Source organism: Syngnathus scovelli, chromosome 10, assembly GCF_024217435.2.
Source record: "Syngnathus scovelli strain Florida chromosome 10, RoL_Ssco_1.2, whole genome shotgun sequence".
NCBI lineage: Eukaryota > Metazoa > Chordata > Actinopteri > Syngnathiformes > Syngnathidae > Syngnathus > Syngnathus scovelli.
Window position 1 is genome coordinate 205,483 of NC_090856.1, and position 23,314 is coordinate 228,796.

The following is a 23,314-nucleotide window of genomic DNA, read 5'->3' on the forward strand; positions in this document are numbered from 1 at the left end:
GCCATGGCCTCTTCTACTTTGCTCAACTGTGAGCGTTTGCTGCCTCCAATCGCTTGCTTCGATTAGCGGAGGCCAGTAGGTGGAAAATAAGCAAGTGTGAAGCCTCACCTCTTTATGTTTACAATTGTTTATGGTGCATGGCGTCAGCAGTCCAAGGCAATACTCAAATGAGCAAATGAGCTACTGCGCCCCTCCTCCCTGTGGTTTTGCCTTTTTTTTTTATGCCAAACATTGCATGCATTTATAAATAAATAAACAAACAAATAAATCAATACATCAATCAATCAATCAATGAATCTTCTGTTCATCATCCTCCAACATATTACATACGTACTGTATCGGTGGACCAGCGTGGCATGAAAGAGATAGATGAGCAATCCCACTCCCATTCATACCTATTGGTTGACTTTAGCAAAGATGCCCGTTTGTGCAGAGCCCCAAAAAGCACATTAGCGGAACATTTTCCGTGCTTGTGTTGCATTACAGAAGTCATTAAAATGATTGCTCGTGGACAGAGAAGAGGCTAGAGGGAAACAAGTGCAAAGAGTCGATAGCGAGACTGGCTGTGTGAGGGAGGGAGGGAGGGAGGGAGGGAGGGAAGAGTGTGAACTGATATGAAAGCATCATCCCACACACGCACACACACACACAAGATGATGCAACACCCCAAACTCCTATGCACTCATTTGACTGTGTCGTTGCATATACAGTATGTGCACAAGTATTTAAAAGCCTTGAGGTCTTTCTTTTTGACTTTCTCCAAACCCGCTTTCACAGACAGATGACATTGACTAGCGCAAAGTCATCCCCACGTTGATGCCTCCTACAGTGATGTCCAACGCAATAAAGTTGCTCAGGTTGTAAACATCTTCTGTGGCTTTGGTCATGCCCCTAAAAAACTGAAAACATGAAGGCCTCCCTCCCTCCCTCCCTCCCTCCCTCCCTCCCTCCCTCCCTCCCCGTCTTATATTCGAGTCCATTTTCAGACACCTCAGGTAGATGTGATCGAAAAGAAGCAGGTCTGAAAATGGCTTAGCACTCAAGTCATGCTTTTCACGGTCACCTTTTTCCAGAATGTGTTTTTGCACGTATGGCTCCCTATGGCAAAATGCAATAGGTCTGTCTGTCTGTCTGTCTGTCTGTATAAAGAGTGCAATTGGTACTATTGTTCTTTTTCGACGAAACGAAGCCTAAAGATTGTCTTCATCATTTCATATTTGCGCTGGTCAACATTTCTTTCCTCCCACTCGTGCTATAATGTACTCGATTGATTGTAGCTTGTGGGAGGTGAAGGAAGAAGCAAAAGGATGATGATGATGATGATGATGATAAAAATACAACTGTACTACTCTAAAGATAGCCACAGTCTTTTTTTCTACATCACAACCAATTTGAAATGACTGAAGAATGGCTTTTGAGCTTGAACTTAAGAAGTCTTTTACTCCAGGAGGCTCTGGGCATTTACGACTTCAGAGGCTTATCATATAGTTAGTAGCTTTCATTTTCCGGCCCATCTATTTGAAGCCATTTTTTGGATTCCAAAGGCTTCCTTGCTCATCTCATTGAGCTGTGTGCTTCCTTGCTTGCTTGCTTGCTTGCTTCCTTCCTTCCGTCCTGCACTTCCACTCGCAGCATAGCATCTTCTCGAGGTTCAATACACGCCTTCGTTGGCCGAGCATGACGGCAGTAGCTCACATCAACCCGGATCCGACATCTTCGATCCGATCTCCGCCACCACCCCCATCTCCCACCTAGCGCCCCTTGAGCGCAATTCACAGTCGAGACATGCGTTACCTGGCTAGACGTAATGCAGTCCGTGAAGGCGCTCCTCTTGGAGAAGAAGAGCAGGAGCTGCTGCCAGCGAGAGGAGGACGTGGAAGGAGAGGAGGAGGCAGGAGAAGAGGTGGATGGGGAGGAGTTGTGCGGCGCTGCCAGTTCCTCTGAGGAGCCACGCTTTGGTCCCTGCTTTGCTTTGACGCCCAGCCCTGCACCTTGGCCCCCAGAACTTCCACCTCCCCTCCCGCTGCGGGGGTACAGAGTATTGTTGCCAAAAATATAGTTCATCTTTGCTCGTCACCTTCTTCCGTCTGTCAGACAACAAAGTGTTCAGGTCCAAACGCTTTTTGTTCTTCTGTCCATTTTGGATTTGCTATCAAATGCAGAGGACAAGTGATGAGGCACAGCAGTAGTCTATAGTGTTTTCTTCTCCTTTTGTTCAGATGAAAAGCTTTTTACAATTGGAACCTGAGCATCTCGGAGCATGCAGTCCATTGGTTAATCCACTCTCGGTCCAATCTTTGCTTCCTTTTGTCCACGGTCTCCAGAACCCAAGTCTATAAATCTCCAAGTGGACAATCAACAAAGAGGGAGCGTGCGAGGGAGTTATTTCTTTTGTCTTCTTCCAAAACAAGCTTCTCTCCACTTCCTCTTCCGAGGAGATGGCCGGTCAATCTGCCTTGTGCCGCGCTCCCGCCGTACGAGCGGCTGACGGACAGACAGACGCAAGGAAGCAGGTGGAAAGATGCAGGCATCTCAAGTGGGAGGATGGACGCTTTGCATCATCGCGCTGGAACTGATCAGGGCTTCCGACATCTCTCATCTCTCATCTCATCTCATCTCATCTCATCTCATCTCATCCCACTCCAAGTCACTCTCTTGACGTCTCACAGTTGATTATTGGATCTCTCCTTCTCTCTCTTTTGCTACCTCGCCTCCATCCTACCTACTCTCTTCTCTCTCTCTCTCTCTCTCTCTCTCTCTCGCTCGCTCGCTCCAGCCTGCTAAATTGTTTCGTAGACTCTTTTGAAGCTGCAATTTGACACCTCACTCCCTTCCTCAGATACTATGCTGGTTGAAGCCACGCCTTTAAACGCCAAACAACCACTGATGACAAATCCGATTCTCGATACAAGCACACAAAACACACGACCGCAGTGGCACATCAAGGCAGACAGACGACGCAATGATGCCCGTTACTGGCTGAGGTCATGAAAAGCACTTCCAACTTGTGGGATACCTCCTCATCTCAACAAGCAGAAAGTGAGCAGATCTTTTCACAGCAGCAGGTCTGCACATTTCATCATTCCATCGGCTTGATTTGGTAAAGAAGCTGACTGACTCTCCTCAGGCTTTTTGCACATACTGCAGCACACAGCTCTCCCACGCACTCTCACATGAACGCGGAGTCAGAAGCATGCGCGCAGGCAGACAGACAGACAGACAGACAGACAGACAGACAGCCAGCCAGACAGCCAGACAGACAAACAGACAGAGCAGACAGACAGAGCAGAGCAGACCCCTGCATGGCTTCTTGCTGGTGGACATCGACTATGGCGAGTCTTGTCAAAATGACGATGAAACTTTTCTCCACGTGCACAAATTGTTCTCAGAGCTTCCTAGCGACATAATCCCAATCCTCAGAGAACAACTGGCCAAAGACATCAACAGCCTTCGTATCATCCCCGAGGATTAAGCACAGGTGGAGCAGGACCCCAGTTACAGCTTCTTCCTGTGTTTCCTTGGGAACGGTATCTATGGCAACAGCTTTCTGGATCCCAAAATACACCTACTAGTGCAAATGTATTGAAATGTATGGTTTTGTTCCAAATGATGTTTCTCTAACTCGATTAAAAAAAATGTACAGACGTGCGCGCATGTGTGTCTATAATGGGAAGAGAAGGTTAGAAAGATCGTAGCAAGGCCATGGAACCAAGCCAAAGCAACTGGAGTTTTGCCGTCAGGCTTGAGGGGAAGACATTCTTCTCACTGGGTCACCTTAGGACAGAGGTAATTGGAATGTGAATATGATTGAAAAAACATTGCCAGAAGGTGCTGCTCAAGTACACAAGCGTCTGGTAGAGTACAAGGAAGATAAGCACCTGCCCTGCCTGCCTCCCTCCCTCCCTCCCTCATGTGGCTCTCACTTCACCCCCTCGCTCTCTCTCTCTCTCTCTCGCTTGTCAAATGTCAGCGAGTGAATGCCAGCTCTATTCATATTTCATGACCAATTAAATAAAAGCACACATCATGCATGATTTATATCTTTATCCTCTTAAGGTTGCTAATGGCTAGTTATGGATTATCAAGCACACAACGCAGCTTTTAACAGAGTTCCGAAAGCTTTGCGAGGATCGTACGCAACCAATTTGATTGTTGTTTTGAAGAATACAATGCCATTTCATTTCGTTGGATTGCTAGAAACCAATCGGATCCTTTGTTTCTGCTGGGAATGTGAACAATTTTGCATGTGTATGTACGTACGTACGTACATACGTCTTTTTGAAACCATACTACAACATAAGGCGATAGATGTAAACTGAAAAGTATTCCAGACAGCAGTCAGATGAGGAGACTGTGCTCTGCTCTGCTCTGCTCTGCTCTGCTCTGCTCTGCTCTTTGGGTATTGGTTCCTAACCATTTTGGCTCAATCCCAGCTCTTCCATTAGTCCTCTGTTCGATTGTGGGGGGGAAGAGCTAGCACGCTGCCACTCCCACTCCTAAAAGGAAAGATATATAAGTAGGTAGGTAGGTAGGTAGGTAGGTATAGGTGCTTATACTCGACAGGAGATTGACTGATGGATATTGGAGAGAAAGTGGGAGACAGTGACTCCAATTTTTCACTTCACAGGACGAGAAGAACATTGACAATCACGGTGGCTTAGTAGACCTATCCATTACAAATTGGAGAAAACCAGATGCATTATTATTTGAAAGAAAGGAAACCATATCACTTTGGTGCTATTGCAAAGAGGCTGCCAACATTGTTTGAAACAAAGTCAAACTGCAGCGTGTCCAGGCTCTTACTGTCGCTCATTCAATTGACACACAGAGGGAGTTGAATTGACCAATGGAAAAGGAATGCTTCCGTCTAGAAGTGGCAGTCCTCTAACTGGTGCTAGCTCAACTGGTATGTTGAGGATCATGGTTTTAGCTTTGCCGCACACTCGTCAGAGGTTAGCTCAAAGACCTCTGCTGCCTCCATCTGTTTTAAAAGGAATACTACAACCAAATGCTGCTTCACCAATCAAGGACAGGAAAAAAGTCAAAACCAATATTACCAGGTGCCTATTAGTGATGGGGAAACAACTTTTCAATTTGGCTGTTGACGCTTCTAGGTGGCACTAAAAGTGGCTGGCAATGATGGCACGGTGTACGGACGGCCACCGTGGTGTACGGAGGGCCACCGTGGTGTACGGAGGGCCACCGTGGTGTACGGAGGGCCACCGTGGTGTACGGCCGCCGTGGTGTACGGCCACCGTGGTGTACGGCCACCGTGGTGTACGGCCACCGTGGTGTAGCTCCTAAAAGTGCTTGGCAATGATAGCAATGGCAATGGCATGGCATGGCATGGCATGGCATGGCATGGCATGGTGTACGGCCAGCGTGGTGTCGCTCCTGACGCTTCCGCAACCGGGCCAGGACAAACCTATTCACAAAAGTAGATCAACTATTTTCCTGCATTGCACAAGCCTTCTTTATTTTCTCGTTGATGAATAACACGCACACACATACGCACGCACACACGCACACACACACACACACGCACGCACACACACGCACACACACACACACCTTACAGGTTCAAAAACGCGGGTATTCTTCTCACACGGACAAAAACAGACAGCGATTGCAGTAAAAGCAGCGAGATGGGAACGTGGACATGTGGAGAACAAGATGGCAGATCCATCTGTCATACACAAGCACGCCAGATCAACCAACAGCAATATACAAGAAGAGGACAGGGACAACATACACAGTGCCAAGCCAACAATAGAACACACATGCAAAAAATGGAGTGACGGAGTGAGTGAGGACTCAAGCCACAGGAGGGAGCTAGGAAGCAACAGCTACTAACTTTTGGGTTTCTGAACTACAGGACACTTTTTTTTGTCACATCCGTATCTGTTTGTCGCAATCTGAAAAGCGGACTTTGACACCAAGGTGTCAGGAAGTTTGAAAGATGATATTCCATTCTAGGAAGGACTCTCCTCACCCAAAAATGGGCCAGTCTCTGGGATGCAAACAAATAATCATTGGATGGATGGATGGATGGATGGATAGATGGATGGATGCAGCAAGTCAGGTCAATACACTACTGAAAATACGCTGCACTCAAAAGCTGTTGACCAGCTTCATTGAGAATCCGTGTATGGCATCAATTCTAAAACAAACACATTGATGGAAAGGTCCCAAAATGTGACAAAGTTGATACTTTTCAAGGCAATCTCAACTACTGGCGATGGTGTAGAGAGAGAGAGAGAGAGAGAGAGAGAGAGAGAGAGAGAGAGAGAGAGAGCGAGAGAGAGCGAGAGAGAGCGAGAGCGAGAGCGAGAGCGAGAGCGAGAGCGAGAGCGAGAGCGAGAGCGAGAGCGAGAGCGAGAGAGAGCGAGAGAGAGCGAGAGAGAGCGAGCGAGAGCGAGCGAGAGCGAGAGAGAGCGAGAGACAACAAATCTGAAACAACTTTGTTACCTGAGCGGGTGTGATGCGCGCGTGAGTGACATATCCGTGGACGTGCTGAATCTGAGAGAGCTGTCGCTCGGCCACCTGAACCAGCTCGGCCCCACGGAGATGGCCGCGGCGACCGAGAGAGCCGGTCCTGGTGAGCGAGTTTCCCGTGTCTCTGGCTTCCAAATCGCCACTGTGCCTCCTCTCTCTTCTCCAGGTGCCCTGATCCATCCCTAGCCTCCCGAGAGTCCTCGCATCACTCAGCTCTTTGCTCGGGTGCTGATGGCAGCAGCTATGTTGGTGGAATTTTGCCGGGCCTTGCGAGGCCCCTTCCTCTCCCGGGTATCGATACTTCTAGAGAAAGAGGAGGATTTGGGTGGCCAGCAGATAAGGGAGTAAAAGAAAGAAAAACAGATTAGGATAAGGGGGGAAAAAAGAGCGATGATGAGCAGATGTGGCAGGGAAGTAGGAAAATAAGCTTCTATTCAGGACAAGAAGCAGGAATAGAAGTGCTTCCATTGGAGTTCTAGTAAAGACAAGCGGCAGAGATACAACTAGTTATGGTGCAAAAAGATGAAATCGAAAGGAGAACACTCGCATTTGCTGGCCCGCCCATCTCATTTTGGCTGAAGAAATGCCATGTACATTTATTGTATGTATATATTTGTCTATTTAGTTCCTGGAGATTGGAATAATGGCCGACATTTGATAGACACAATCGTATCAAGCGCCAAAGTCAGACAGTCACGCGTACAATTGGCAAGTCACCATTGTCACCATTGTCACCTCGCAAATTGTCGTATTGCATAAGAAATGGTGGAAAAGTGTCCAGCAGTCCAAAGTATTCCAGTCAAAACTTTGCTCCAGGCCAAGCCTTAGGTCCACGAAAATACGATTCCATCCGATTCAGTTAGCATGCACGGACGGATGAGCCACACAAGATACGAAAACAAATGCGAGGATCCACGAGAGCCAGCGCGCAAAAACGACTCCCCAAAATCACTTTGGAGGGATCTTTAATGATTTATTGCAACTGTTCTTTTTCCGGGGTGGAACGCTTATATAACGTGCATCTTCAGCACTTTGAATAGAAAGGCCATGGTTTTCTGCTGCTGGAGACAAGAGCTCGGGTGCAAGCTCCAAATGAATTCATGACCAATGTTGGGTGCGGGTCATTTATGTTATGGTGTATTTTTGGCCAAGCAAAACCCTGGTGCCTGTCGATGGAGCCCAGTGTGAACATATCCAAGAAGACATAGGAGCGAACGCCGGGAGGCTGTCCCAGTCTTGTCAACCCACGAACAACGTGGCTAGATTGGCAGCAGATAAAGCATGGCGGTGTATTTTTCCTCATTGCTTGCTACGTGTGCGAGCGAGAGTAGGAAGCAGTGTTAGTCACGCTCGGTAAGATCTGAAAGCCAAAGCAGCGAATCCTCTGCCGGAAGGGACACGCGCGCAAATGCTGCTTCCTTTCCTTTTTGCTTGTCAACCTCTTGCTGCTCCACTCTGAATCCCCATCTTTAATAGTAATCCAAGAGATGGAGCCAGATTGGTTTAGGAGAACCGATTAGGATTCACTCATACTAAGAATGTACAAATGCACACAGGGTGCTGGACTGTGACTACGTACTTTTGCAAACAACGTCAACATCAAAACGCTATCGCGAAAGCAAACGCTCGGTACATTCCAGATGTATCGACACCACTTTGAACTGCGGCCCTTGATTCCGATGGCAGTATCTCTTGCCATCGCTTTGAATTGACGGACCGTATCGATGCGACGTGAAAAGGTTTGCAGACATGTAGGCACTCTCGGGAGCAAAGAGATGCGCCTGTGAATATTCTTCTTCGTCCAGGTCATTGAATCAATCCCAGCTGCACTCTTCTTGCTGTCTTAGACTCTCATTTATGCAGAAAGATTTGAAAGGTTCTACGTACATATTTTGCAAATAAAAACACCGTGATAATGACACGATTCCGGATGGTTTTCGAGTGAGTCCAAAACAATCCATCTCTTGCTTAACTGACTTTTCCAACCAATGTCAATTGACAAACTTTCATTCCAGTAAGTTGAGCTCAACCACGTGCACCTTCACATTGTTCCGCACAAACTTTCAACCTACCTTGCATCCAAACATCAGAGATATGGTGTTGTTGGTGCAAGCTACTTTGCAGTGGCACAACATGTGGCTAACGTTAGCTAGCTGTTCCTGCGCTGGGGGGGCATCCTCACCTTCACTCATACATTTAACCATGCACACCGTCACACGCGCGCGCACACACACGCACGCACGCACACAGGCATGACTTATTTAACCGTGCTCCATCCTCCAATCCCTCTCTCCCGCCCCCCCCCAGCGCCTGGTTGTGGTCCTCAGCTTTGGCAGGCCAGCATCCTCTCCTCCCTCTTGCTGTTCATGGCTTTCATCTCCACCATCATATTGCTCAGCATAATCCTCAGATTGTTAGGAAGCAAAGTCAAACATGTCCGAGCCACTTGCGTGTAGAAAAAGATGTCAGCACGTGTGTGTTTTTCTCAGCATCTGCGGGCATGTGTGAGAGAAAAAGGAAGTGTGTGTGTGTGTGTGTGTGCGGGTGTCAGTATGGATGTCCCTCTTCTTTGTAGCAGCTGTCCCAGCCAGCCATCCATCCATCCATCCATCTATCCATCCATCTCCTCTCCTCGCCTCTCCTCTCCTCTCCTCTCCACTCCTCTCACTAGCTGAACATTGCCTCTGTTATTCTATCGCTATCCTCCTCTCTCTCTCTCTCTCTCTCTCTCTCTCTCTCGGTTTTCCCTTTCTCCCCCCCCCTCGCTGTTTGCTCCACCGCCTCTCTTGGCCCGCCTTTTAACAGCAAGATCAACGAGTGACAGAAAGAATCAGACCTGCACAGCGGCGAGTAGGAAGAATAGATTGCGCTCATGTTCCCATAACGTCGTTTCCTTGGTCTCTGCTAGCTACTTGTATAGCCTTGCTTTGTCTTGTACGGTCATATAGGTCGATACATACAAAAGCCAAACAGTCTCTGTGCTGACAAAAGGGGCTCGCACAGCTAAAGCTTGATTTGACGCAGGCTGCAGAATTTGGGAATTGCATTTACTACATTGAGCAGTAATGAGTCCAATCATAGTCACAGTATATTGCCACAACAATGATCATATTTGGTGAAGACAAGATTAGTCTTCGATACAGCGACGATATTGAAATGAGAAAAGAGCAAAGAATAAGGTTGAGGAAAAAGTCAAATAGACATGTTGGAAGAAAAAATAAAGTGACACGCAAACTGAGAGAGAATGCATCCTCATGTGCCTCCCAGGCATGCACTACATGTTAACATTTGTAGGTCAGCCAGCACGGAAATAACTATGCAGTGTTTGTGTGTGTGTGTGTGTGTGTGTCTGTGTGTGTGTGTGTGTGTGTGTGCGTGTGTGTGCGTGCGTGCGTGCGTGTGCGTGCATGCATGCGTGTGCGTTCATGTTGTCGGTGTGAGAGTCCGCTGAAACGATGGAATATTTGAAAAGCTCCATTGGTGACAACTCCTCATTCAGCACAATCCAGACTTTCAAACATGATAGCATCATCAGCTCTCATTTGTTTACGCTGCAAGAGTATTTTATCGTCATTTTTAGCTCAACCACTTTAGCTTAACAGCCTAATTAACATTAAAAAATAACAATAATAATCAAGTTATACACTGGCCCAAACACTGTGGCTGTTTTGTGATACATTGCCACTGTGTGGCTAAAGTTGGATACAACAGCCTCTGAAGAAGTTTTTATGTTATGTTTGGAGAGAGAGAGAGAGAGAGAGAGAGAGAGAGAGAGAGAGAGAGAGAGAGAGAGAGAGAGAGAGAGAGAGAGAGAGAGAGAGAGAGAGAGAGAGAGAGAGAGAGAGAGAGAGAGAGACGGAGAGAGAGAGACAGAGAGAGATAGACAGAGAGAGACAGAGAGAGAGAGAGAGAGAGAGAGAGAGAGAGAGAGAGAGAGAGAGAGAGAGAGAGAAAGGAAGATACAGCCACAGCCACACTGTCGCTGAGCGCCAATGGTTGGTTGCCCGCACACCAGTCACTACACCTTCACCAATTTTAGTTTTTTTTGCGGGGGGGTTTCATTGACTAAAATAACTTACTAACTTATAACTCTTAATTGTACAAGACAAAGTGGTCAGCACTGGCAGAATATTACTGATCATTCTCGTAGCGGGCAAAAAGTCTCCTTGACAGTAGCGGTAATTAATAGTGCTTTCAAAAATATTGCCAACTAATAGCTTCTATCATACTACACGAAGGTACATTACATTGAGTGGAGATGTCGACTTTTGATGGTCCATCTTGACATGGAGCACTCGTGGTAGCCCAATAGCTGTCAGCCCTACAACAGGAAAGCTCATCCCGACATCGAGTGACTTCACAAGTGCTCTAGCGACGCATTGATTGGAGGACATAGATGGATAGATAGATAGATAGATAGATAGATAGATAGATAGATAGATAGATAGATAGATAGATAGATAGATAGATAGATAGATAGATAGATAGATAGATAGATAGATAGATAGATAGATAGATAGATAGATAGATAGATAGATAGATAGATAGATAGATAGATAGATAGATAGATAGATAGATAGATAGATAGATAGATAGATAGATAGATAGATAGATAGATAGATAGATAGATGGATAGACAGACAGATAATCCTGCTCTGCTGCAAATGTCCTCAAAAATCTTCAAGCTAATTAGCAAGCTTTCCCGTGACTTCTCCTTTTCCCAGTGACAATGCACGTCTGCACTAGCAGTTTAGAAGGTGTGTCCAAGGATTGGCCTTAGTGAATCCCACTCTCATTATTTTCTTTCTCTCTCTCTATTTGTGTGTCCTAAAATAGCTCCACCTCACTAAAGTCTATAAGCAGCCTATACTAAGCTTCTTAGGAGAGACTCTTGCTCTCTTGGAGCACAGGAAGCCAGCAGCAGCATCAGCAGCAGCAGCAACAACAACACAGTGATGACATACAATAGGTTCAAAGAGAGGACAATAAGATAGAATAATATCATTATTAAATGTTGCATCGACGAAAGGAATCAAGCAGATTAAGTATTGTCCAGCTGTCTTTTACCAGGCGGGCCTCTGCTGGACACACCCTGTGTTTTTAATCCATTATCCTAATGTAAAGGTACTTTAAGTGTAATTAACTAGAGCAATGCAATACTTAATCCGAGTAGTCTACTTGTGTGTGTGTGTGTGGGGGGGGGGGATTCAGGGGTTATGATCACTCAGAACCTCAAGTCATCATTTGGTAGCGGGCCGCACAAGAAAGAATAAATAAAAGCCTCAATCGTAGTCAGGATGCATCTAGCCACAACAAACTACAATTGACATTGTCCACGGCGGGACCCAAACCAAAGAGCAAGCGCTTACCAATCAGCGAGTGGCTTTCCATGAACAGCAAAAGTGCAACACAAACGTCTTACCTTGACCCCTCTCTGGCCAGGGCTGGTGGGAGAGGCCGTGACTTTCAGAGGCCCGGGGCTGGTGAGGGTGAGTGGGTGAGTGAGTGAGTGAGTGAGTGAGTGAGTGAGTGAGTGAGTGAGTGAGTGAGTGAGTGAGTTGAGTGAGTGAGTGAGTGAGTGAGGCAGTGAGTGAGGCAGTGAGTGAGGCAGTGAGGCAGTGAGTGTAGGAAGGAAAAAAACAAATTGAGAATGGTGAGCACACGAATCCAAATGTTATCAAACAATAAATAAGTTCAAGTGCTTCAGTACCTCTTCAGGGGTCCTTTGCTTGGTGGCACTGAGGGACTGTAGCTACCAAATGGAGCTTTGCCGTTGCTCGGAGTCATAGGACTTGATATTGGAGTGTTTTGGCCTGAGCCTTGATCGTCTGTAACGCTGTCGGGAGCTGGGCCGGTGTCAGGAGTAGCGCTAGCTCGGCCGACTTTGTCTGAGTCAGACACTAAGCCTTGGATGGTTCCCAAGACCAGACTTGACACAGTCACTAGCTCACTTGCACTGCTCGGAGAAGCGGGCGAGCATTCGGAGGGTAAAACGGCATCGAGAGGTGCCTTTTGATCATTTTGTGTCATTGACGGAGGCTCTGCGCAGGACGGGGACGAGGGCTTGGAAATGTCCGCATCCTGGATTGGAGGAGGTGGGGCTCGGGACTTGACCTTGGACGCTTGTGACTGAGCAATAGGAGGCGGCGGCGGCGATGAAGGGGACACCGCTTGTTTTGTGGGTGTCACGGATGGGATTGGAGGAGCAGGAGACTTGATTGACTTGCGTTTGGGGGATATGCATTTTGGCTGGCACGGTTCCGCTGAAGCCGGGCTGGAGAGCTGACTGGAGGTGGGCTCCGGCACCGGCTCCGGCACCGGCACCGGCTCCTGCACCGGCACGGCTGCTACTAGCTTGTCAGAGGAGGGAGCTGTCACGGTGTCATTCATCAGCTTGCTTGAACTTTGGCTGTCAGCGTGGACAGTTAACTCATAGTACTCCTGAATGTCTGCAGGAAAACAAGAAAAGATTCATCCAAGTTCAACACAAGGAATGTCACGTATATCTACATATGATATGCTTTTGTTTTTTGGCATGTTGCCACTTGTTGCCACTTGTTGCCACTTGTTGCCACTTGCCGTCAACTGACAATGACCTCACCGTTGCCAGGGCTCAGGTCACAAGCAATCACAGCTCACCACTTTTGGGGACGAGATTTGAGTGAACGGGCCAATCGGTGGTAAATCTCAGCACCCCCAAAATTCACTACACGCGTGTGTTTAGAATTTTCGAGATGCCATCTTTTTGACATCCGCTTACGATACAAGTGGCAACATTCAGCTCACTTGACAATGACTCCAGCCAGCCAGCCACACCTAAATCCAACGCTGACTCAATAGCTCCATATTAACTGCTGCTGTAGTATATCGAGTGCACCGTGGTTTCCCGCCCGAGTTGCTAAACCGATGAAGAAAGACTTACCAAGCAGGGCACTAAAGAGCTGGCTTTGGAACACATTGATGACTCTGTCCAGGGACTGTTGCAGTTGGTGATCTTCCTCAACAGGGCCCTGTTTTCGCTGGCTCTGCTGCCTCTGATCTAATTTGGCCTTGTACTGCTGGAGAAGCTCAAGGGCTCGTTGAGCATCTGAATAAAACAGAGACAAAAGTCAAAGTCAGCTTTAAATGAAAGAAACAACACACTACTATTCATTTGAGGAAGACTGTGTCATATCAGGCATATGCTTCAGATTAGCCAAGCATGGGCTCCTTTTCTTAGAAGTAGTGCAGCATTCAAATCATCAAGAAAGAAGGGCGAGACATTCTTTTTCTTCTTTTTATTTTATTTTATTACCGCTGTTGTTCTTTTCCATTGTCTTGCACTTACTACCTCATTTTGGTTTTTATCTCACTGCATCTATAACCTTGCACTTTATATTGCTTGTAGCCTACGTAGGCCCAAATAGTATACTATTCATTCACTCATCCAGCCCTTCATGGTTGAAACCAGGCAGGCATTGTCAACTGGTGGTCCGCGGCCCTCTAGTGGTCTCAAACGGTAATGCAAGTGGTCCGCAAATTTGGAAATGGTGACCAAAATCAAATGGATTTATTATTTGGACTTGATCTAGTTCCCATCTTGTTTTGTAAACCACTGCCCCATCCCAACGATGTCAAATGTAGCTGAGATCCCCAAAAGAGATGCAAATAAATAGCCTGTATAGGTCGATGCCGGTGCGATACATGCATGGTGCTACGTGGTGATCTTCGACCATGCATTTTAACAGTAGCTTGCAATTTTCAGTAGAGCTCCTGAATGCTGCTGGCGCGTTGAAAAAACAAACAAACAAACAAACAAACAAACAAACAAACAAACACAAGTTGCACTTACAGGCAGGTGCAAGAAAAGCCCGGAAAAATAACATTTCAGGCACCTCCACCGAGGTGAGCTTATTCAAATCCAACAGTAGCTGTCAAATAAAGTTGAAGTGCGCGTGAGCACAAAAGCAGAACAATCCACGTCGTGCTTTGCTCGTTCTAGTAAATAATCAGCGAGCAACACTTTGCGAAAGCCAAGTGAAACTTCACAGCCAGCACACTTAACGAGTTGACAGGTAAACGAGAGCTCATTTGAACACGCGGTCGATTACTGCTAATGAAGCAATATACGTTGGCATTTACCTTTCTGTCGCACGGGCATGCTGCTGGCTGGACTGAGTGGGCGAGCAGCGTCTGCGTTATTCCAAATGTCAGCGTCCGTCGCAGCCTGCCAGCCTGCTTGCCTGCCTGCCTGCCTGCCTGCCTGCCTGCCTGCCTGCCTCCAAACGGGGCCAGCAGACTGACAAAGTGACACGCAAGCGCGCACGCGACTGACAAGCAATGCGCAAAAACAAAAGTTCGCAGAAGACGAATGTCAAGATAAAACGCACACAAGCACCAAGAGTTGGCACTTTGGACTTTGAGCTCGTGCAGTCAGTCAGTCAGTCAGTCAGTGGTTAACCTTTCCACCTAAACGTCCGTCCGTCCGTCGGTCCGTGCGCACCTGTTTTAAATTTTACAACTGTACTTCTCCTTTTCCCCTCAGGTAACGCGATCAACACTGTCAAACCGGTTTCAAAGTGGTGACAAGGGACACTTTTTTCTTTTTACTTTTTTCCTCTCTCTCTCTCTCTCTCTCTCTCTCTCACACGGACACGCCCCTTCCTGGGCACACACCTTCATCATGCAGTCAGCTTGAAACGCTGCTAAAGCTGGTTTGAGTGGTTGGCTGTCATTCCCAATAAGCAGCTTGACAGCATTGTTATGTTAAAACAGCATTGCAGCCGTCAACACAAAGGATTTGGATCCACACCCAATCAATCTCCCAGTCGATTTTGCTTGACAGGGTCTGTTAGGTAGGCCCATATTTTAGTAAGAGGGAAAAATGTTGATGTCTTGGCTTGCAGTCAGTCAGTCAGTCAGTCAGTCAGTCAGTCAGTCAGTCAGTCAGTCAGTCAGTCAGTCAGTCAGTCAGTCAGTCAGTCAGTCAGTCAGTCAGTCAGTCAGTCACTCACTCACTCACTCACTCACTCACTCACTCACTCACTCACTCACTCACTCACTCACTCACTCACTCACTCACTCACTCACTCACTCACTCACTCACTCACTCACATTCATCGAATGATGGTTTGTTCGTTATTGGGCAGCTGCAACGTCCCGGACTCACCTGCAGTCCACGCATCTGGAGAGATTGATTGTCATGGAACGGAGGAGGGAGCATTGTTTTGACGGGATTAAAAGGGCACTATGGACATCTCTCTCTCTCTCTCTCTCTCCGTGATGTAACTCTGGTTCAGTTTCTGAGCACTTGCTCTGCCTGACTCTCTCAACAGGATTACAGCAAAACTCATGTCTGCCCGCTTTACGTGAAGAAAATTCCGAGGGCTTGCCATTTTTAAATTGCTAGCTACCTCAGACATCCTGGCTCAAATATTGTTTGCAAGCTTTTAAGAAATGCTTGGCTCTCTGAAGGGAAAACATACTCACAAACCACATTGACTTGGGTTTAATAGTTAGAATGTCAAAGGTTTGACGGAAATCGGACTTCCTTCTAACCTCACTCTCCAAAGGGAGCTGTCGTCGCATACGGTGAATGTTTATTTCTCAAGCCGTTGACTGGCGCTTTCTCACACGCAGTACGTGAGGCCGCTATGACGGCCGGTGAATGCACGGCCGTAGCAGTGCAGCGGGCTCTCGGCAATCTATCGGCTGGCTCTATGTCTGTTTGTGTGCTGGAGGAGTGACTGTAGGAAAGTTGTAACACAGACCAACAGCCAAGCAGCCGAGCCAGCCGCTGAATGCAGGTCACGGGCATAGGCTTTAATATTGTTATTGATCAGGTCACGCTACCATATTGAGCGACTCTGTCGGATTTGGGGGCGCACGCGGGCGGGCGGGCGGGCGGTATGTCGGTCGCTCAGTGTGCACACAAATTTATGCAAGACGTGGGTTTCATCAGGGAACAAAAGTAACATTTAGTCAACAATCGCACGTGTAAAAAGGGGAACAAAGGAGGCTACTTTGTGTGTGTGTCTATTGTCGATTGTTGGAGTCCACAAAGGGGCAGCTGAAAAATACCAGAGAATAGTGCAGCAGATCTAGAGTTTAGGAAATAATACATTCACAGATTTTTGCTTTGTATTGTATGTTTGTAACTGGAGTTTAGCATTCTAAGTTTGTCCCACGCAGGCAGGCAGGCAGGCAGGCAGGCAGGCAGGCAGGCAGGCAGGCAGGCAGGCAGGCAGGCAGGCAGGCAGGCAGGCAGGCAGGCAGGCAGGCAGGCAGGCAGGCAGGCAGGCAGGCAGGCAGGCAGGCAGGCAGGCAGGCAGGCAGGCAGGCAGGCAGGCAGGCAGGCAGGCAGGCAGGCAGGCAGGCAGGCAGGCAGGCAGGCAGGCAGCCAGGCAGGCAGGCAGGCAGGCAGGCAGGCAGGCAGGCAGGCAGCCAGGCAGGCAGGCAGGCAGGCAGGCCAGCCGCGAGACAGCGTCTCTCCAGCGTGTCATCCTCGGCGTTACACGAATGAAAAGCTAGACAAGGAAGCATGTGATCAGCCGCTAACTTCAACCGACGGAGAAAAAGTCAACATAATAATTCTTTTTCTTTCTCCCAAACTCTTCATTGTCTTGACTTACTGCGCCGTCATTTATTTTGGATTCGACCAATGTAAAAATAAACTCAACAACAAATGAGCAGAGCAGGTAGAAAGAAAACATTTGACTGCAGTATAATGCAAAGACCCAGATTAGCAATAGTGACATGTTTTATTTGTACAATAGAGACTTTAGTACATTATTCAAAACAATTCTTATATATTGAAAAAAATGTATGTTCCAAAGCCCAAAATAGCTTCAGAATAGTTGCTGCACAGCAAGTTTTCAATTTTATACATACATTATTTTTTGTAAAAACCGTATCTTAAATAGTATTTACAGATAGCATCTGTAAAATGCATTCTAAACACATGATATTTTATAATATTCGGCAGTTACAATTCTCTTCATAAATATTTTCAATTAAAAGTGGAAGGATTTCAACTTGCATTTGCAAACAAACAGAAACAATCAATCAATCAATCAATCAATAAATAAACAAATCAATAAATAAAACTGTAAACCGTGAAAAACGCTCCAACTTCGAGAGCATCGTTCTCTCGTGGGAGGTCAAAGTACTTTTTGTCACACTACAGAAGAAGCAGCAGCAGCAGCAGCATTCAAGTGGAGTAGCCTAAGTGTACTATACTGCAGAAAGCATGATTACATTCACAATTAGTAGGAGTCTTTAAAAATTGGATACCTTTCACAGCTATTGTATATACAGTGAAACCGTCTCAGCTCTTATGTACGTATGCATATCACATAAAAAAGACTTTTTATAACCATATACATATATATATATATATATACTATATTTGTATAACACAAATTACAATTATAGTAGAAATACATTTTGTACACTTTTGGATCGTTTATGTTTAAGTTTCCAAGTCACACTGTGCGTACCTTCATCTATAACATTGCCTTTAGAAAATATCACAACTTTTGAGCAATGCTAAGGTATAGCAATATATTTAGAAATGATTACCTGAAACATGTAGTAAAAATAATTTCATTATCAAACATTTTCTCTCTTTGCATCATACCCTTTGTATTTTTCGACATTTTAGAATTAGGTGGTGTTGGCGGCTCAAGCCAAAAAACTTTGGGGCCAAACTACTTATGTATATTGGATTCGATTGAAACACAATGGTCACAAACTCAAAAGACATGTGATCAGGAACATGGAGAATGAAATGTGAAACCCAGCAAACATGAAAGATCGGCGTTGTTGTTGTTGTTGTTGTTGTTGTTGTTGTTGTTGCATTTCTCGCTCTTTGTCCTCCCTCCCTCCCTTCCGTCCGTCCGTCTGTACGGGTGCGGCTTGAATGAAGAATTTCGGGAAAGAGCCGTGTGGAGCATGCCTTTCAAGCTGGCCTTTTAATACACCACTTCAACTGGCCCTCAGCTATTATCACAGTGTCATGGGAGTCTTTGCCTGGGCAACGGAGCCATCCCAACAGATGCAACTTGTTTGGAGTTGCAAACGCCTTTGGTTATGTACATCTGCTTGGAGGAATTTGTGGCGGACAAGATATATCCCAAGAGTTACTATTTGAATAGATGACAGCGAAAGGCGTACTGCACCCTGCTCTCGTAATATGAGAAGAGGCAGAATACTGTTGTTTGTATGCATGTAGACAGTTGCTCCAGCCAGCCAGCCAGCCAGCCATCCAGCCAACCACCCAGCCAGCCAGCCATCCAGCCAGCCATCCAGCCAGCCAGCCACCCAGCCACCCACCCACGGAAGCCACGCTGCCTCTGGCGCTGTGGGTAGACCAGATGTGGGCCGCAAAAATGTCAATTCTGGTATTTTGGGCCTGTGTAAATATGAGATGGGAGGATGAAAGGAGTCCGAGTGAAGCAAATGTCCAACATGATTGATTCCCTGCAGTACACGACAGAGCCGAGATGCCACAACGCATATGAATCCGGCGGACAGCCATTGGAGCGCACGCTGTGCGGCTATCTAGCCGTAACTCGGAAAAAGGGATGGGATGGTGCAAAACCAGTAGCAATGTTCCAAATGTGACACAAACACGACACCGAATTTGCAGCTCCTTACGATTCGAGCTTTTTTCCTTTTGAAGTGCGTTTGAACTCCGAAATGAATACGTCGTATGGATGCCAAATTGCGTATACTTTGTTATGCGTTCTTTTCGGTGTAAACATTAGCTTGAGTTGCTCGTTAGATGGCACTGCAGGACAGGTTAGATTGAAAAATAGTCATATTGCTTTAGCGCTCTTCTAGCACAGCAGGCAATTGTTTGTTTGTTGTTTTAAAACAGAGACAAAAAAGTTGCGGTGCATGAGCTGGAATGGGAAAACACCAAGTTGATCACTCCGAGACATAAAGCGAAATTGGTGCTTTCAAAAACCGTCTGAACAAAATGACTTCGGGCTCAGAGGAAATGCTCCAGAAAGCTGGAGCACATTGTATGTACACAAGGCAGACCTTTGTTCGTTTTCAACATGAATATTTCTGTACACTCGAGGCAGAACTCTGGAAAGAACAACAGCAGGAAAAAAAGAATGAAAAGAGTAAATGAGTTTAGCAGGACGGCAAAGGGCGCAAACATACATACATACATACATACATACATACACACGTAATTAAAACCTCAAAGTCAAGAACAAAAAAGGCTCAAATAATAACTCATAGATCTCCAGATAGCAACAAAACAAAGGAGAGTGACCAATTGGCTGGCAAATGAATAAAGCAAAATTCAAATTGGAGCAAGCCTGCGTTGACTCAAGGACTACTGTCTTCTGGGGGTCCAAGACCAGCGCACGCACCTGCATGCTCTCTGGACATATAGCCGATATGCGATTTGGCACATGGGTTTATTTGCCTATAGTCCAGCAATAGGCATGAAGACACACACACGCACGCGCGCACACACACGCACGCACGCGCACACACAAAAAAAGAGAAAACAGGCTGCTGCAGTTCAGTCCCAGCAGCCTCCAGAAGAGGGCGGGCGGGCGGCTGGGGTGGTGAGCGAGCGAGCGGTGCGTTTGCTCATTTCGTTTCATATTTTTAGGGGAGGGGGTGCTGCTGTCTCTGAACCACCAAGTCCACCGTCCTTTGGAAACTCTTCAGCAGAGAGACGGCTGTCTCATGTTCCATGTGTAAAAAATTATGTCCATTAGCCTGCAAGGCAAACACGCAGCACAGTAAGCAGCATGTGTGTGCGTGCGTGCGTGCGTGCGTGCGTACGGACGAGCGCACGCATGCATGGATAGATTGGTGCATTGTACTTTTCCTTATGACTATTTATTTGTGTGTTGGTGGAAGGATGGAGGGTCACTGCCATGAGCTCAGTGAACATCACTGTTGGGGAAAAGAGAGAAAAGTGATGGATCTACACACATGCTGTTGAAAGAGAAGGAAGGGCCCAAGACAAAATAGGACATTAAAGATGAATTCAGCAATTGAGAGGGGAGGGGAGGGGGGCAGAATGAAAAGATTCTGGCTTTTTTCATTCTCTCTGGAACAGAGAAACAAAAATCGGATTCAATATTTGCATTTTTAAACTCGCTTAATGCTTCCAAATGGCCAAACTAGGTTCTTTTTGCAAAATGTCCCGTATACTGTAAATCCTCCTAAATTCTAATGTGGACTGTTGTGATTCTGAAAAGGATCTATGATGGCCGTTCTTAAATAAATGCCAACATTTCACATTAAGACGGACCCCAAAACTAAACTGGATTTACTGCAAGGGAAAGTCGTTTATAAACAGGCCTGACCAGAGCCCAGACCTAAATCTCTCTGAAGGCCATGAACAGGAAAGTGAGTCACAATTTGGAGCACTCTCGCCATCAACAAATACTGCCAAGTCAAGATGCTGAGGAGATTCCTACTCAAAGGACAACCAAAATCATTTTAGGCCTGCATATTTATACTTTCGCAGCATCATGCATGAAAGAAAGACCTTTTGCCCAGAGAGAGAGAGAGAGAGAGAGAGAGAGAGAGAGAGAGAGAGAGAGAGAGAGAGAGAGAGAGAGAGAGAGAGAGAGAGAGAACGTTTGCATAGCTTCAGGATGCCCACCCATGACCCCCGGATCCTACTTTGTACCACACCGCAACAACCCTCTTGGATTTGAGTCTACCCTCGGCTACCACACAGCGTATGGTATGCGTAAGGAAAGGAAAGGAAAACAGTTTGTTTGGGGGGGGGAGGCTGGGTATGAGAGGGAAGGTGGAGATGGCTGTTACTGCTCCATCTGTTGCTGAGTGAGAGGCCTTACCTGTAGTATCTTGTCTCCAGGCTGCAAGTTCGTTGCAGCGGGCCCATCATGCTGTACCCTAGTAACAAAGATACCCTATAAGTCAAAATGATACAACGTTAGGACAACACAGGGACACGATGGTTTAGAATCTTTGCCTTTCTTAAAGCCTTAAGTCTTATTATCCCTCCCTATCGCCCCTCCCTCCCCCTCCCAAGGAAAGAACCTGTGTGCAGCTAAAATGCATTGTTGTTGTTCTGATTCGAGGGATGCATGCAAGTACATCCATTAGAAATGAATGAATCCCACTTATTTGAGTGGTTACATTTCTTACACTTAAGTGCAAAAGGACCAATATGTTTTTCCCATTAAAGCCTTGAGGAGAAGTCAATCAATAGATGTACTACTATCAAGTCTACAGTAGAATGAGGAGAGAACAATAGGTGTGAGATGGCTACTCAATTGGGCAAAGAGTAAGGTGGTGGGAGGGCAGAGGATCAACACAGCTCCCATATTTTCTTGAAACAATCCAAGGCAGAGATTATAAAAACACCAACATCTTTTCACAACTTGGTGAAAGATGTTTTTCAACACAAGTGGCGGCGGGCGCTATCAGCTCAATGTCTTGCAACCGGTTGTGCACCTGTTGAGCATGCCACTGAGAGATGGCCACGCCAGGTAGAAGGGGAGGGAGCGGTGGGGAGGGGTGGGGAGGGGAGGGGCATATGCCAGATGATAAAGAACTATACTCCCTAATAAGCACCAACAGTCACAGTCAACACGCACAGGTACAACGCACAAAAGTGCACCTTTTGGAAGTATTAGTTCACTTATACCATCACTGGCATTTAAACAGTGAGCCTCATGACATTTGTTTTCATACATTTCCCCAATTGGATGCCATCAATTTGTACACCAATATGGATTTGAGTTCAAAGAGAGGACTTTTCTGCAGGGTGTCATATGGAGCTCACTGTACATTCATCATTTACGAATGCACTCGTCAAGCTGGACAGGTCAAGCTGGACAGGTCAAGCTGGACAGGTCAAGCTGGACACGTCAAGCTGGACAGGTCAAGCTGTCGAGCGTTAGTCACACAAAGAAGGCACGTCAAAGCGTATTGACGGGGCAGAAGATTAACGACGCTTTGAAAACACAGAACGAGATCGAGCTTCATCTGGAAAAGGAGGAATATACAAGTAGGAGACATCTTGAATTGGAGTTGATCGACAGTGTCGCAATCTGAAAGCGCTCAGGAAACATAAATATGGCTGTAAAAATGGCTCGGCTCGGCTCGGCTCATACCATGTCGGAGGGTTTGAAGGGATTCCCCTGACCGCTGATGCCGCCAGAGATACTAAAACCAAGACCTGGGTTCTTCTCTATTCGCACACACAACTAGACACAGAGAAGAAAGATTGCCTTAGTGAAGCCATTTTAGAGTCCAACCAAGCTTTTGGACTCTTTCAAGTTACCGTCTACTAAGACTAAACCTTCTTTGTCACCTAATTGCAATGATTCTCGCCCAGTGACCTTCAAAATTGAACTTTGCGCTGCAGCGGATGAGGCAGAGAGAGCGAGAGAGCGAGAGAGCGAGAGAGAGAGAGAGAGAGAGAGAGACAGAGAGAGAGAGACAGAGAGACAGAGAGACAGAGAGAGGAAAAGGCAAGCGTACCTGTTCTTGGAAGCCATCGGTGCTCTTCTGGCCTTTGGTTTGGAGAAGACAGCGAGCGCTCTGAGGCCGCATGTTGCTGTGAGTGGTCACCACAACCTGGTTGCTATGGACCATTCCCTGGTTGCTATGGTACTGTGGGTTGTTGGGAGGATGCGGAGTTTGATGTGACGCGTGGGACGTATGCAGGTTGTACTGGACTTGGTTTGCGGTCATGGGAAGGCCCGCGCTTGAGTAGACCTGGCCAGGAGTGTTAAGCGCTAGGTGGGGAAAAACACACACGCACGCACGCACACACACACACACACACACACACACACACGTATTGCAATTGGACTTTTCCCCT

General features: G+C 46.7%; 2 protein-coding genes across 21 annotated transcripts in view; both read right to left on the bottom strand.

Moving 5' to 3' along the window:
* Nucleotides 1-15,053, bottom strand: part of LOC125976263 (discs large homolog 1-like protein) — a 33,901-nt gene extending 18,848 nt beyond the window's left edge. For 3 of the 8 annotated variants that reach the window (XR_007484215.2, XR_011087508.1, XM_049732327.2), the window contains exons 1-5: nucleotides 14,617-15,053; nucleotides 13,418-13,582; nucleotides 12,206-12,944; nucleotides 11,918-11,975; nucleotides 6,469-6,798 (exon numbers count right to left, since the gene is read on the bottom strand). Coding sequence is in view for 6 of the 8 variants with exons in the window: in XM_049732327.2 (XP_049588284.1) it covers nucleotides 6,469-6,798; nucleotides 11,918-11,975; nucleotides 12,206-12,944; nucleotides 13,418-13,582; nucleotides 14,617-14,635 (1,311 nt within the window). In the remaining 2 variants the exon portion in view is untranslated. Of the gene's footprint in view, nucleotides 1-1,794; nucleotides 3,164-6,468; nucleotides 6,799-8,567; nucleotides 9,191-10,742; nucleotides 10,909-11,917; nucleotides 11,976-12,205; nucleotides 12,945-13,417; nucleotides 13,583-14,616 lie in introns of those variants that run through there. The other 5 variants (XM_049732329.2, XM_049732331.2, XM_049732333.2 and 2 more) reach the window with 5 other exon arrangements.
* Nucleotides 15,054-17,215: 2,162 nt separating this feature from the next.
* The window catches only part of lrrc7 (leucine rich repeat containing 7), a 32,112-nt gene continuing 26,013 nt past the window's right edge, over nucleotides 17,216-23,314 (bottom strand). For 6 of the 13 annotated variants that reach the window (XM_049732314.2, XM_049732316.2, XM_049732313.2 and 3 more), the window contains 4 exons: nucleotides 22,972-23,228; nucleotides 22,602-22,694; nucleotides 21,318-21,392; nucleotides 17,216-20,220 (listed from right to left, as the gene is read on the bottom strand). In XM_049732314.2, coding sequence (XP_049588271.1) covers nucleotides 20,107-20,220; nucleotides 21,318-21,392; nucleotides 22,602-22,694; nucleotides 22,972-23,228 — 539 coding nt within the window. In that variant the 3' untranslated portion in view covers nucleotides 17,216-20,106. Of the gene's footprint in view, nucleotides 20,401-21,317; nucleotides 23,229-23,314 lie in introns of all 13 variants that reach the window. The other 7 variants (XM_049732320.2, XM_049732321.2, XM_049732318.2 and 4 more) reach the window with 7 other exon arrangements.